This window comes from Musca vetustissima, unplaced genomic scaffold (genome assembly GCF_032173495.1).
Source record: "Musca vetustissima isolate MV318-11 ecotype Yass unplaced genomic scaffold, APGP_CSIRO_Mvet_v1 utg3273, whole genome shotgun sequence".
In the NCBI taxonomy this organism is placed as follows: Eukaryota; Metazoa; Arthropoda; class Insecta; order Diptera; family Muscidae; genus Musca; species Musca vetustissima.
The window spans coordinates 296,068-311,261 of record NW_026887631.1 but is presented as its reverse complement, the minus strand read 5'-3'; the positions used below and the strand labels follow the sequence as shown (position 1 = coordinate 311,261).

The window sequence follows — 15,194 nt, the reverse complement described above, 5'->3', positions numbered from 1 at the left end:
GTTTCAAACTTTTTGTTTCTTGTTTTACACCAAAACTTCAACCTTGGATCCAAGGAGTATTTAATAATGCCATGTTCTGACGGGCATCCGAACAACGTAGTTCGCTCTCAGAATTACCTACGTGAATTAACCCGTTCATACAACACTATTCTTAATTGATGTCATCAGAATTTTCTTTTTCAAATTTGTTGTTTCTCCTTTTACCCCGAAATCTCAACTTATTTGTGTTTATTACCTATGATTTTAAATAGAAAAAATTATTCTCTTTCTCCTGAATATAGTAAGAACCCATAGCTTTTTTACTTTTCATTCATGTGTTCCGTTTTTTCTGAAAATTTTGTTGTTTTTAATACATTGTTATATACATAAAAAATTGGAGAATTTTTTGTTTGAGTTTCCGCACATTTGCTCCTTGTTTTGTACGCTAATTAAAACCAAGGGAAAAGAAATGCATATTGCATTATGTAGAAAACAAAATTTACATCCTGCTACATAGTATATAAAAACTATACAATTTTGTACTTTTCATTCATCATTTTCAATTTTACTGAAAAAGTTTGAAAATGTTATAAATGAAAAAATATAAATATTTTCATGCTGTCAAAATTAAAGGACTAAGCAGAAAGTTCGCGTTGAGCGTTTTTTGTTATCGCGTTAACGCACGCAAAAAGTTCAAATGTATTTAACTCCGAAGCGAAGCGCACATCAACTTCGAGCGTTTGTGTTATCGTTTCCTTGTGGTTGTTGTATTTTCGATAACACATAACGCAACGGGTAGGTAGTCCAGCTATTTTTTTCTCGCTTTAAATCGCTAAAAATATATACAAATAAAATAAATAATAAATAAATAATAATTCTTCTAAGAATAACTGCTGACAAAAATAACAAAAAAAAAATGAATTTTCGAATGGAAACATAAATTATATGGATTAATTTAAAAAAAATTTCAATTTTGTTTTGTCGTTTGTAATATTCCATTGAATATGTGGAATCGTCGTTTTGGTTATTGTCGCGTTATGTGTTATCGAAAATACAACACCCACAAAGAAACGATAACACTGGCGCTTTGAGTTGATTTGCGCTGTTAACGCGATACGCATGACGACAAATTACAACATGTTTGATATTTAGTTGTACCATGTTTGTACCAACTTCTGCTCTAATTTTGCTACCTTATTAAATCTGCCATAAATGAAAACAAAATCAAAGAAAGAGCAAGAGAATGACGGAATCGCATTCCCCTTTTGACACTTTTTCTAAACAAAGTGACATTAACATCTCCGGCATCTGAATCGGTTCCAGGTGGGCTTATGTGTGCCCTAGTATTCCGGAGGATTTGATCTAAAAATAAATAAGACAAACGGAAATGGCAAGCGCGAACCAGAAGTTGAGTGACAAAAATCTCTACGAGATATTGGGTATTGATGTTGATGCCCAAGAAAGTGAGATCAGAAAAGCATATCGTAAAAAAGCGTTGGAATGCCATCCGGATAAGAACCCTGACAATCCAAAGGCGGCCGAACTTTTCCATGAGCTGTCCAAGGCTTTGGAGGTGCTTTCTGATGTAGCTGCCAGAGCGGCATACGACAAAGTGTGGAAGGCCAGGCAGGCGGCCGAAGTTCGACATAGACAACTAGATTCCAAGCGACAGAAACTAAAGGAGGATTTGGAACGCAGAGAAAAGGACGCCCTCAGTAATCTGTTTTCGAAAAGTCACAACACATATAAGGTACAGAAGACGGATGAAGAGATACTCAATGATCAAATTGAACGATTAAGAAGAGAAGGATCACGATTACTTGAAGAAGAGCAGAGGTTGCTCCGAGAGCAGTTGCAGAAATCATTATCAGGACATCAAAATAATGCAGACAGTACAACCTCAAAGCCACATCGATTGAAAATCAAATGGAACTCTAATAAAAAGGACGAAGCAAACGGAGGATATTCCGATGACATATTAACGAAGTTTATGAAAAAGTATGGTGACATTGTCGCCATAGTAATGAGCAAAAAAAATGGCAGTGCTCTAATCGAATTCAAATCGCGAGAAGCTGCCGAAATGGCGATGATGTACGAAAAAGGACTAATTGAAAATCCGTTGCACATAGAGTGGATAGACGAATCTTCCAAATCCAATGATGGGAAAGCGTCCCAACAAACGAGCCAAAGTACAACGCTGGACTATGAAGATTTGGTTATGCGAAAGTTGAGACAAGCCGAAGAACGCAAACGTCTAATAGAGCAAATGTTAAAAGAAGACGAAGATCAGTAAATAAACAGAAATAATTATAATGAATTTGTATTTTTCCGTAGATTCTCGATATAGGGTTTATTGATGTTATTCATAGTCAAGTTTTAAAAAAAACTTAGCTTCTCGTTTTTTATAGAAACATTAAATTGAATCGCGAGCGTCGAATATTGATTCTAATAGAAACAAATAATTATGTTTTTCCTGAATAGGTTGAATTTTTGGCTGTTTTACTTGTTATTTAGTTCGAAATTGTAACCAAATTGAAATTCGATTAAGATTTATATCATTCCTCTTTAAAACCTTCGAGCGCAAAATCTGAAAACTTTATTGCACTCAACGAAATTATGAGGGGAATTTCATTCGTTAAAACATTTTTGAACACACACACTCAGTCCATTCTCTACATTTGTAAATTAAAAAAATTGAGCCACATGATTAAATTTTAAAACGAAAAAAAAACACTTTACAAATGGAAAACGGAATGGATATGGATTATATGGTATAGGATTATAGGAGCGATGAGGAAGAATGTGGGAAGTCGGTAGAAAAACGGAATATGCAGTCGAATGACAGCAATTGCAATATTTTTTATAAATGCAACAATTTGGGTAATTAAAAAAATGAACTATAACTTCTAAACTATTTTTTGCTGCATTATGTTAATACTCAAATGACTAATTTATATTAACCTAAATATACCGGATATTATCAGTGGAAAGAAATATTTAAATTCCCAGCAGACACATGGATTAAAGAGGTTTCATTTTTTGCTTATTAAGTTTTTCTTTTAGCTCATTAAAAAAATAATTTGCCTTATTCATATGGACAAGAGTATTACTTTCAAATCAACTCAGTTGGGATCTGCATTTACCTTGTACAATCATGCCATGGAACTGCACATTTAATTAAGTAGATAACAAAATTTATTCCTGTATAAAAACATTTTTTTCGAAAACAAATTAGATTTTCTCGTATAACTGTCAAACTACTCGAATTTTTTTTCGCAGATTGGGTAATTGAGATATACGGCTACTCTAATAAATCTGTTTTGTTTTCCCCATTTACCATGTCTATTTTCTAAACAATTCCATTTTCGGTCATTCTCTTCTGTCCCCTGTTTCGTTATCATTTGGAACGTTTTTAGCTTGGCTTGTCGTTCGGAATTGCACGGAGGTATGTGGCAATATACTTCTTGAACACAATGGACCGAACGAAGAGGGACTTGGAGAGTGTAATAAACTCTCAAAAGGAGCAATTGGCACGGTATGAAAAAAGATTGAAAGATGTTGTGACCGCCTACAAAGGTTTACTCAAAGAGAAGGAGGCCTTGGAGACTAGCTTGGCTGCAATTAGCTCCCAAAAACAAGTGCAACCCGTTAACGATGAGTGTGGGCCTTCTAAATCTCTCGTTTCTGATCCGTCGACGAAAAGCGAAACGGATACCTCGTCCACAACTGACAATGAGAACAGTGAAGACAAATCAAATATTCAGAGTCAGATAGCCACTCTGATGAACTCCTTGGCGACACTGTCGGCTGAAAAGTCGCGAATGGAAGCATCTTTTCAGGCCGATAAAAAACTACTTCGCTCTCAAATACAACAGAAGGAGCAGTTGATAAGTGATCTGCAAGCGAAGCTGTTGGAAAGTAAAGAACGTGCCAAAGCGGATGTGGATGAAGTCAAGGCCAAATGGATAATTGAACGACAAGAACGAGAAAAGGAAACGAACAATCAAATGCTTATGATTCGGGAGCTACAGAAACTATATGCCGACGAGAGACATCTGAAGGAAAACATCGAAATGCAATTGAACAACTTCAAAACCAATTTCGCCAGTAACGAAGCTGAGCACACTCGACTCAATGAGTTACAAACTCAACTTAAGGAAGCAAAAGCTCAACTAAAACAGCTTCAAGCGGAAAAGGGCATATCCGACAACGCTAAAGGTAGCCCAAATAGCACGACTCTCTTGAAACAACTCCAACTGGAAATGCAACAGCTGAAAGAGCAACATGCTGTGGCCATTAAAAATGAACAACGACGGGTGCAAATGGCTGAGGATGAATCGCGCAAGCAAGCCATTCTCCATGAAGCAAATTTAACCAATCTCGAAACTAAGCTAGCAGAGCTCAGCAAGACCGTGGGCAATTATGATCGACTTCGTCAACAGGATCAGGAAGCAATTAATGCGCTGAAGAAGCAACTGCAGGATTTGGAAAGGGCGACAAACGAAAACGTAACAACATTCCAGAAGTGTGCTGAAAAGGCTATCGGCATAAGCGACAGTTACAACGACACTGACTTGGGTCACATAGTGGATGAAATATTGCGTTTAAAACGCATAATTCTTACAGAAAACTCTCGCTCATCGAATCCAATGGATTTGGCCAGTATATTCTCCGTGAGCACCGATCATTCGCATTGCCAGGAAGAATTAATTGGAACTTTACATGAATTGGACGCGGCGAAGTGTGAGATAGAGCAACTCAAAGAAAAGGTTGAGCAACAGAAATCCCACGTTTCAACATTGCAAGAAAAGGTCAAGGTTCTAAATCGCAACATAGACGAACAGGAACTGGAATTGAAGCATTACAATGAAAAGCTTCAGCTAAGCGTTAAAGAAGAGAGAGACAAGTGGAAGAGTTTGCAAAGTGATATTGAAAATGAGTATCGTATTAAATTGACTGAGTTGGAGCAGCAACTCCAGAAACAACGACAGAGATCGCTACAGCTGTTGGATGAAAAAGAACAGGAGATTAAGGCTTTACAGACATCGTTTGAAATATTTCACAGTTCAAATAATGTAGGCGCCCAATTATTACCCAACGAAGCTCCAGTTTGTGCATCTTCAGACGGCGAGAGTAATGAAGATGTTACAACGTCGTCCAACATCCGCAAGGTGTCACTGAAAGCAAAGAAACTTTCCGTGGGCGAAAGTTGTCACATGCTTCATTACGCCAACGAAATCGCTCGAAAAGACATCGAGATCGCGAATTTGAGGAAAGCCAAATATCAAGCGGAAACAGCTATGCGGAAAGCTATACACGATAAAGTAGTTAGCCAAGAGGAACTTAGCAATAAAATAGATGCATTGGAGGAGCAAGTCGATAGGTACCCATATAAAATAACACAGTATAACATTTAATTACAATGCTCCCTTTTCAGGTTGGAGCGGTGCCAAACACGAGAGGGAGCTAATTTGGAATATCTGAAAAACGTCGTCATCAGCTATATTGTATCCAAAGATGCCGATGGAAAACGTCATATGATGAATGCAATTAGTGCTGTTTTGCAGTTTACACCAGCTGAGATGCAGGTCATTAACGCTTCCCTTCAGAAGAAGTAAACCCTTTTTTGTTTGTAGTTTTTAAGTCTCTGTTAAACATTCTTATGTATTTACACAATAATATACAACAATGACCACACGAACATGAGGTATTCAATTTATTTAGTGGAATCCATTTACAGGAAACTTAGCCAAATGATCTTTTAATACCGCCGGGAACATAGAAAAGAACTTAAATCGTGTTCCCATTTGGTTGGGATGAGTTAGCATCTCGTAGGCTGACATAATAGTTGGTTGATTCTCTGGAAGAGCATTCTTTAATAAGGCCTGTAAGAGGAAAATGGTTGGTACAATTTTTCGATGTATTACTAAAATTAGTAGATTTACCTCTAATCGCGCCTTTCCCTGCATTCTGTCTAAGAAAACGCCTTGTTCCACAGGACCAAAACACACAACTTGATTTTTTTGCTCAGCTACAGTTTTCAACTGTCGAAAATCTACATCGGCTGTAAGGTCAGCTGATCCGGGCTTCTTCAGGGGGTCGTGCAGAGTGTGTTTTTTAAATGCCTAAATTTCATTCGAAAACCAAACTAGATTTTATGTGAATTTATTCAGCTAACAAATATCGGGATATGCTGAATATATGAGCTGGACCGGGACTTCGTCCAATAATATTTTTATTGATGTAATCACCAAGACCTACCTGTAGAGGAGTCTACGATCAGAAACGACCCGAGTCTTATTCGGCCAACGTCTGTCACCTCAGCCCATTGTGTAAAATCAATAGGGCTGCTACAACAACAACTTGTAGTAATTTAAGATCGATCCCAATCCAGCTCTTGTATTCTACTTGTTCCCAACATAATTTTCAATATTGAACCAAAGATAAACAATAAAGCGATTATACTTGCTGATAACTCACTCTAAATGTGTCAGCTTTTTCACCAAAATGGCCATAATCCATTATGAGGCCAATGCCACCATCCGACTCGAATCGTTCCGCAAGTAGCCCAACTAATCGATCCGCTTCCAAAGAGTATTCTAAGGACGTTCTTGTTTCACCGTCCACCGGCGAATATATCTTAGAGAGGGGTGTTTGATTTTTGGACAGAACAAGTCTGAAATCCACATCGTTTTTTTCGCCCACATCTATGTGTACTTCCTTCCACAAACCATTGTCTAGCTGGAACTTATGTATTGGCAAGGCATCAAAGAACTCGTGAGCCATCACCACAGAGAAATTGCGTGGCACGTCTTCCAATCGGCTGTACCAATATATTTTCGTGCCTGACGCTGTTTCTCCTTTGCGATAATACACATCAACATTGGGGTCGCAGTCGTCAAAGTTATAGCAAAGAAGTTGGGCTTGTATCTTACTGAGATGTGGACTAATCTCCACCATGTGAATAGAGAACCCAGTGCTAAGTTTGAATTTAGACAGGACCTTTATCACATCACGCATCAGTGTACCTCTTCCCGGTCCCAATTCTACCAACTGAAACGGTGGACTTCCCAATTTTTGCCATTCACTCAAAATCCAAATGGCCACAAGCTAAGAACAAAGATTAATTAACGTATTTTGTTGCGGCTGCTGTAGTTGTTCCACAGACTTACCTCTCCAAATATTTGAGATATTTCTGGGGATGTTACAAAGTCACCTTCTCGTCCAAACACATCCCGATTCATGTAATAACCGGACTGTGGATTTGTCAGTACCTCACGCATATATTCGGCAACGGTTATGGGTCCGGTTGCCAATATTTTCGCCTGCAGATGTTTTGTGAGATCGACTACCTTATTGTTGTCGACAGAACGTCGTACATCTTCAGCTGGCTGTTTCCTAATACTCTTGGGGGTCGGTGCGTCCCTTAGTAATGTAGGCCTCTTCACTGGTTTGTAACATAATTGCCGACTAGGAGTGGTTAATTGTTTCAAACGCCTCAAACACTGTCTATGCATTTTCGCTCTCAATTACACAAGAAGTGCGGCACTTCATGGGCCAGTCAGTTCAGCTCCCTCTGTTATGGCAACTACGGCACAGCAGAAAACAGCTGAAAGCGCCGAACAGCTGTATGCGTTAACGACAAATGTCAAGTCGCTTACGTCAAAATCTCACAGACAGTCTACGACCGACGACATAGGCTACAACGACATATGCTGCTTCTCCCCAATATTAACTTTGCCACCATTAGACCTTTACTATTGTAGTAATACCAAGTGATTGTTGTGCGTTGAAGAGCAATAACGCATTTTTAGTACAATGGACGTGGACCACACACAAACTTTGAGTTTACCAAATGGGGATGTCGTCAAAAAACCATTTCTTATTGGCGTTGCAGGAGGTACGGCAAGTGGAAAATCTACAGTGTGCAAAAAGATTATGACAGAGTTGGGCCAAACCGACATGGATCACACCCAACGACAGGTTCGTTATACTTTATTTATCAGCTGTAGAGTCTAACCTTACGTATTTTTTATAACAAAAATAGGTCGTAACGATAAGTCAAGACAGTTTTTATCGCGAACTGACACCAGCAGAGAAAGCAAAGGCGTTTCAAGGTCTTTACAATTTCGATCATCCCGATGCATTCGATGAACAACTGATGTATGACACATTGGAAGCTATATTGAAGGGCGTAAAAGTGGAAATTCCGGGTTACGATTACAAAACAAATTCCTTGTATGTCCCAATGGTAACAACTTTGTCAAATGCCAGATAAACGAGTTTTATGTGTTTTACAGGGACTATGAAAACAAATTAACAATTTATCCCGCTGATGTGGTTCTATTCGAGGGCATTTTGGTATTCTACTTTCCGAAGATAAGGGATTTGTTTCACATGAAACTGTTTGTGGATACAGATTCTGATACCCGATTAGCCAGACGAGGTGTGTATAGATAATTGCTACATATGTTTAAACAATAATTGGTCAGATGGAAAAAGTAGATAACACAATTTAGCACAAATTGTTTTGTTTGTGAAGTCAAGTTATTACAACGTTATTTATATGCTAAGTCTGTATATAGCTAAGATAAGAATAATGTTTGGATTCTGAATCATAGAAATATATGATTTCATTTCATTTTAGTTCCTCGAGATATAAACGAAAGAGGAAGGGACCTGGATGCTGTTTTGACGCAGTACATGACATTTGTAAAACCAGCTTTCGAAGAGTTCTGTTCTCCCGTAAGTCCGCGAGTATTACCGTTGTTGTACAATATTCTATTCAATAGTTATTTTCATTTTTTAGACGAAAAAGTTTGCAGACGTCATTATACCTCGTGGAGCTGATAATACAGGTGGGTTCGCAAAATAACACTAGATTATTAATGTAGCGGCTTGATTTGTTTGTTTTCATCTAACAATCTAACATGTTCTGTTATTTGTAACTGATTTGAGTTAACTCTTTTCTACTGATTTCGTTGGTTGTTCGACAGTAAACACAGTAGTATCTTTAGGTCAATTATTTCGTATTTTTATCTAACTGAGCCCATAAACCTAGAGTTTGATTTCTACAAATATTTTCGTTGTTCTGTTGTTTTTATTATATATTTCTTACAGTTGCAATTGATCTAATTGTACACCATATCGGAGAAATACTTAGACCAGGTAGCAGTGCTATTAATACGGGTGCCAATGCGTCCAACAATACGGCTAATGCGCATAATTCGACCAATGTTAATTCAACTACTACTTCATCTAGCAATCATACCCCGTCAGCTATGATCCGAGAACACTAAAACAAGTATACATGTCAAAGTTACAGAAAATATGACGGACGTGTATCATCGATTTTCCACGGACACCCACACATATATACATATACACACACAGTATCACATACAATTTTGTTATAAGTTATAATGTTCCAGACGTTCATGATGCTGTTAATTTTCGTCCTTCATGCCAATCAACCCAATGTGACACAACCGAGGTCGCCCTATTACCCGTATTCGATTGTCCTCTCAAACTTGAGCATTTAAACCATAAATGGCGGCTTTCTATTTTGCATTCCCCCCTCATAACACCATAACCGAATAGGATTACTTATTTCTATAGAATGCTTTGTTCCAATATTGTCTACAGTAATTTACGAATCCATATTATTTTGCCTTCACCCATTTACAATTTGCCGATTTAGATGTTAAGTTTATTTAAGAACCAAATAAATAGTACGATGGCCACATTACATCGGTTGAATTTGTATACACCACAGTTGGCAACAATTTGTTAATAGTATCTATGACTTATAATCTGTGACATGAAGGTAAGTTCTTGATCACGACTCACAATAGTACAGGCAATAACAAATCACAATATGTCGACAGATATCTGAGTCTCTAAAAAAACTATTGATAATTGCACCTAATAAAAATTGCAAACTATTCATTGGCCGCGAGGAATTATTTCCAAATCATTTTATTTCGTTGTTTGTTAAAGTAGTGCTAATACATTGGGTAAGTGCTTTTTATGCTATTCTACATGTTTTTGAATGTTTTATTTTGCATAACACCTTTCGGATATTCTTCCAGAACTGATTTTGAAAAATCGTTACTAAATTGATCTCTTCTTTTTTAGTTGCCATCGACTTAATTGTCCAGCACATAAGGGACCTTCTCAATAACCAGCCGTCGTCACGCAAAGGCTCCTCATCTAATATTCAAATTAACATGAATGTCGATCTCCAAAAAAGTAACGAATCCGGAGGTAAGAAGAGCGGGCTGGTTGTAAAAATTCCTGATACATCAGCGACAGACGCTAATAGTAGTTCATCTGCATCCACCATCACACCAACTAATATTAAAATGGGAAGCTTTAGTCGGCCTCACTGATCAAGGTTTTGCCCAACCACAGGCTGCCCGACCGGGGCAAAGAAATCAAAATTACGGAATGGGCAGACAAACAAAAGTACATCGCGCGCACTAACCCAAAACAATCCCAACTAAACTATATATGTTTATTGTTTATTTTCTATATATACTAGCTCATTATTATTTTCAAATATATATTCGATATTCTTTCTTTTTTAAGATTCTTATCGAGCTATCAGAAGATTTTCCACTTTGTGCAAGGAACTGACTATCCAGAGCAATGTCTTCTTCGAAAAGAACTTTAATTTTACTAAGCACTAAGAAGATGTCGCAAACACGCGCTTGTGACGACGCCTATAAATGCAACGAAATACCTTTAGAATGACATTGTGATTGAATATATTGTATAGCGTACCGAAGTTATTGCTTACATCTTAGTCCACTTATTTAACTAATTAATTCTATAGAAATTTTTAACCACAAATCTTCTTGACTTTAAGGAAAATGCAATATGTTGTTTACTGTAAATGTTGTTGTATTTTAATAAATATAAATATACATACAGTCATATGTATATTTTCAATAGCACTTGTACATAGAATTGATCTTTTTTATATCGCCGGGGGAAAAGCCGCTACGTTGGCCCATTTTTGCGACGTCCGGTGAGGGCTTTAGGGCTATCAGTGTTGGTTTTCCATTTTTCGAAAAACTCGTAGATTTGTAATGCATTACACTGGCATAATCGTACTGCACTCCAAATGATGTTGCCGAAGAAAACGGTAGCTTCTGGAAATTGGCCATCATACCAGCCTTGACATTATCCTCGAGCACGCGTACGTAATTGTCACGTTCGTAGCGATTTTGTTCGTGATAGAAACCCAAAACATGCATTAATTCGTGTATAGTTGTACCATAATTTGAAAAACACTTGGGACTTTCCAGATTAACAACTTGTTCGCCGCCCATACGACCCACACTAGACCAACATCCTTCAGCTTTGTCGGTAATAACAACATAGTCGTGTTCATTTCTGTGCCTTTGAAACCGTATACAAGTGTTTTTGTGATATTCGTTAAAAGCGTGATGAATGATGGACAGCTGCTGTGATGAAAAGGACCCTCGAATAATGTAGGGTACTATGCCATGCGGCCATCGCATTGACGCACTCAATATGCCATTTCGTTGAAATGCCAAATGTCTGTAGATGGGATTATCGTCTTTTATGTCCCCCTCTAAATAGGGACCAGTTTCTTCAGGATTTTCTAAAACATTTTCGGTTAGGTTAAAGGCAACTGAGTCCAGGGTGTAGGCGTGTACTTTACTGAAGAGAGTAGAAATTAGAACCAAACACACTAAGCGAAATACAAAACCCTTTAACATTTTGACTATTAGTGTTGCTAGTTATAATGGCTGGTGGGTGTTGGCTGGAAGCATTTATACAATATTCATATCAAAAGCTAGCGGCGGAAGTTCTTTTGAAATGTTAATATGTTATCGTTAAAAGTCAATTTCCTGAGCTAAAAACTATTTTGAAAAAAAAAATGGATTAGAATCTCCCTTGAACTGAACTTACGTTATGAACATTCGATGTTGCGGGACACAATGTTATGCCGATAAAAAATATATAGAAACTATTTATATCATGAAAATCATTTTTTAAAGCATCTTAGGCTTCTTTTGTATTGATATTATAAATAAATTAATAAAAAAATCATAATCCGACTGTTAGAATATTCATAGCAAACAAAGTTGGAATATAGACAACTTGCAAATATCGAATATTTTGGGATTCGTGGTGGATTGTCCAAATTAATCGATGTTAACAAGTCATTTTAAACAAATCTGCCAATCGTTTTCACAATTTACAAAAGTTCCAAAAAATTCATATGTCATATATAAATTAAGATATTGATAGTGAATGGCCTAATATAATGTTCAGTCTACACATATTCATGGCAGAGCAAAATAAAACGCTTTTAAATTAAATTATGGTTTTAGACTCCAAATATGGTTTGCCTTTCTCATAATATTCTTACATCTCGACCTCTCAAAATTTTCGCAATTTTGATATGCGTTATTGCATTATATTTAAAACTAACTCAAAACAGTGAAATAAATAACTTGGTAAGTTAAACTATAGGTTTACGTTTGCTTGGATAAAAATCTATTTATTTCAATCGTGGGTAACAATAAATGCAAAAAATATATGGGTTCATGTTTTGGAGACGCCCCCTATTTAAGGGTACCGCCCAAGGTATATTTAATAAGTTAGCCGCATCGGCCTAGCTGTTGGTGCAAATAAATGCCAAAAATGTTGTTGTAATATTGAACCAAAAAATTAAAAAACAAAATTATAAATGAAAATCTCCGAATTTCGAAGAGCTTGTTTGGCAATACTTTTATTAACATTTTCTACAAGAATTTGTGTAAAAAATCTTATCAATCTGTTTATTTTGGCAAAATATGTTTGTCATATCAAAATACAACAACCGGTGTTTGTTGTAGAAATTCGCCGATGCGGCGAATGGTACCCCCATTTGCGGTATTTTGAAGGCCCTAGCTTCATTATCCAAACCACAATGTTGTAATTTCGCATAACATAACAAATAGTTTGACTCTTGTGCTAAAAAAGTTTTCAAATCACAGATTTCAATCAGAGCTTAATACAACTTTGGTTTAAGAAATATCGTGGTTCCTTCTCTAATCTCTTCAATATGTATTCTGAGAAAAAAAATACAATCTTGATGGTCCAGATGGTTTTAATTGTTATTGGAGAGATATACGCAAGGAACCACGATATTTCTTAAAACGATTCCTTAAAGGTATGGGAGCATTTTATAGCGACGGAAAGCTTGATTTGACATTTCAAGTCTTGGAAGACAAATTATAGTCATTTTGGGAAAGCAGCAACAATGAAGGACTCGTTTTTCAGCGTCAGTTGATAAAAGTCGTCATACTCATGAATGGTTAAAATCAAAAAAATATTCAATCTTCCGACCAGAATCCAATCGAGAAAATATGGGGAATCTAGACTCGTCGTGTCTATGCAGAAAATCGCCAATACCCTTACTTACATTATTATACTTTATTAAACCCCAAAGGAGTGATTATCGAAGAATGACGGTCAGTTGAATTAAAGGTGCTTTTATAGTTATGATACGCAATATTGGGCAATACATATCCAATTAACTCCCCCATAGATGATTAAAAATTAAAAAATTATAATAATAAATATAATAATAATAATTATAATAATAAATGTGTTGTGTGTTTATTTTAATTGAATACTCATCGCCAATTTATAGCTAATTAACATTTTGAATTTCAGGTATGATTTTGAATTTGCTACCTTAATACGACAGGATCAAAGGCATTTCCAGTTAACATATTTGTTAAGTTCACCACGAAGTTGTTTTATCGTAGACACAAACATGTCGTTATTTTAAATTGGCTAAAGCAAATCACACACCAACTACCCAATGAATCAGTAAAGCCTCGTCGTGGTAAACCATTTCCAAATGCCAAGATGGTCGTCTCTCTCTTTTCGATACCTGCTTCAGCACATAACTATGGTTACCTGTTACACCTTTGATAGCATTTTTATGCTGTCCATCTCATTCTTCTGGCACACTCACACACTACCGGATTCATATCTGTGTGTGTGTGTGTGTGTGTCAATGTGTTTGTGAGTAGTAAGCAAGACCTGTAAGCGCTAAGTGTTGGCGCACTTAATGCTGGCTAGCAAAATCAGTTTACTATCTGTTCTCGAGCGTAATCGTTGCTTTGTTTAGAGTTAAGTATTAGCCGACCGGGACTTGAGTATCGTATAAAACAAAAAGAAAAAAGCCACAAGAGATGGCTGCATGTGATTTGTGCAAGAGCAAGTGAGACGGAAATTCAACTGTGAAATTGGAAATCCTCAAAATTGTGCTGTAGTTTGTAGTTCTTGTAAATTCGGTCAAAACACAACAATTGGAAATTCCACAAATACGCAAAGTGTGAAAAAATCAGAATCGATGTTAGTGAGTAAATAGTTTTATTCGGCCGATTGATTATGCAAATGGCCTCTCTCAGCAACAAAAAATATAGAAAATATTGAAAATATTAATATGTTCATGTGAATGAAAGTTAAGTGAAACAAAAAAAGTGGTAACAGCACAAAGCAAACAACGGCAACAACAACAAAAAATCAACGACCAAAAACCACACATATACAGCTACACACTGGCATACAACCACTACTACCAACCGCAACGTCGCTACCACCGCCAGTGCTGTAGATAACCAGTTCTAGATGAGAAAGTGTATTTTTTGCTGCTAGCCACTGTGTTAGCCAGTAGTAGTATATGCCGAGAATCTAACCGCATCACATAGATACGGGACACAAACACATACCAATAAACATTTGAGACATTTCAGTGTGCGTTTCAGTTTCTGTTTCTTGCAGTTGTGCATAATTAGATGCAAACAAACTGTTGAAACTGTCAGAGATACCTCAGTTTAGTTTTTCCAATGAATTTCCAGCGAAAACAATTCACATTGTGAAAAGTGATCAACAACTATGTCGTCATTAATTGTAACACCATTGTCATCGACAACATCGTCGTATCCATTGGACAAATCTCGGCGTCAACAGCAGCACCAGCTCAGTCACATAACAACAAATCAATCACAAAGAAAACGAAGAACAGCAACAACAAAACAGATAACAACTATAACAACGACGACAGGAAAACAAGTACCAAGCACTTCCAATTCAACCATGTCCACAGCTTCAGCGGTGATAGCAAATAATGCGTCACCAGCAATGCTCTCCCCCATTCCCAACAGCAGCAGCAACAACAA

General features: G+C 36.9%; 5 protein-coding genes across 7 annotated transcripts; 3 read left to right on the top strand and 2 right to left on the bottom strand.

Moving 5' to 3' along the window:
- The first annotated feature begins 1,366 nt into the window (after window positions 1-1,366).
- LOC133335278 (dnaJ homolog subfamily C member 17) lies at window positions 1,367-2,272 on the top strand. Its single transcript, XM_061543567.1, has one exon. It carries the CDS (start codon window positions 1,367-1,369, stop codon window positions 2,270-2,272), a length of 906 nt encoding a protein of 301 aa, XP_061399551.1.
- Window positions 2,273-3,452: 1,180 nt separating this feature from the next.
- On the top strand, window positions 3,453-5,597 carry LOC133335260 (GRIP and coiled-coil domain-containing protein 1). The gene is made up of 2 exons (XM_061543550.1): window positions 3,453-5,362; window positions 5,417-5,597. Exons 1-2 carry the CDS (start codon window positions 3,453-3,455, stop codon window positions 5,595-5,597), a joined length of 2,091 nt encoding a protein of 696 aa, XP_061399534.1.
- A 102-nt stretch (window positions 5,598-5,699) lies between these two features.
- LOC133335300 (protein arginine methyltransferase NDUFAF7 homolog, mitochondrial) lies at window positions 5,700-7,338 on the bottom strand. The gene is made up of 4 exons (XM_061543589.1): window positions 7,152-7,338; window positions 6,460-7,089; window positions 5,925-6,104; window positions 5,700-5,864 (listed from the first exon to the last, which is right to left on the bottom strand). The coding sequence occupies exons 1-4, from the start codon at window positions 7,260-7,262 to the stop codon at window positions 5,700-5,702; spliced, it is 1,086 nt and encodes a 361-aa protein (XP_061399573.1). The 5' UTR covers window positions 7,263-7,338.
- A 459-nt stretch (window positions 7,339-7,797) lies between these two features.
- LOC133335296 (uridine-cytidine kinase) lies at window positions 7,798-10,750 on the top strand. Of its 3 annotated transcripts, XM_061543585.1 has the most exons (7): window positions 7,798-7,962; window positions 8,027-8,217; window positions 8,280-8,425; window positions 8,627-8,724; window positions 8,789-8,837; window positions 10,117-10,245; window positions 10,570-10,750. In XM_061543585.1, exons 1-7 carry the CDS (start codon window positions 7,798-7,800, stop codon window positions 10,668-10,670), a joined length of 879 nt encoding a protein of 292 aa, XP_061399569.1. In that variant the 3' UTR covers window positions 10,671-10,750. The 3 variants fall into 3 exon arrangements, with proteins under 3 accessions (XP_061399569.1, XP_061399568.1, XP_061399570.1); XM_061543584.1 differs by lacking the exon at window positions 10,570-10,750 and having other exon boundaries at window positions 10,117-10,393; XM_061543586.1 differs by lacking the exons at window positions 10,117-10,245; window positions 10,570-10,750 and adding an exon at window positions 9,100-9,283.
- Window positions 10,751-10,928: 178 nt separating this feature from the next.
- On the bottom strand, window positions 10,929-11,729 carry LOC133335277 (zinc metalloproteinase nas-14). Its single transcript, XM_061543565.1, has one exon. It carries the CDS (start codon window positions 11,727-11,729, stop codon window positions 10,929-10,931), a length of 801 nt encoding a protein of 266 aa, XP_061399549.1.
- Between the last annotated feature and the right edge of the window lie 3,465 nt (window positions 11,730-15,194).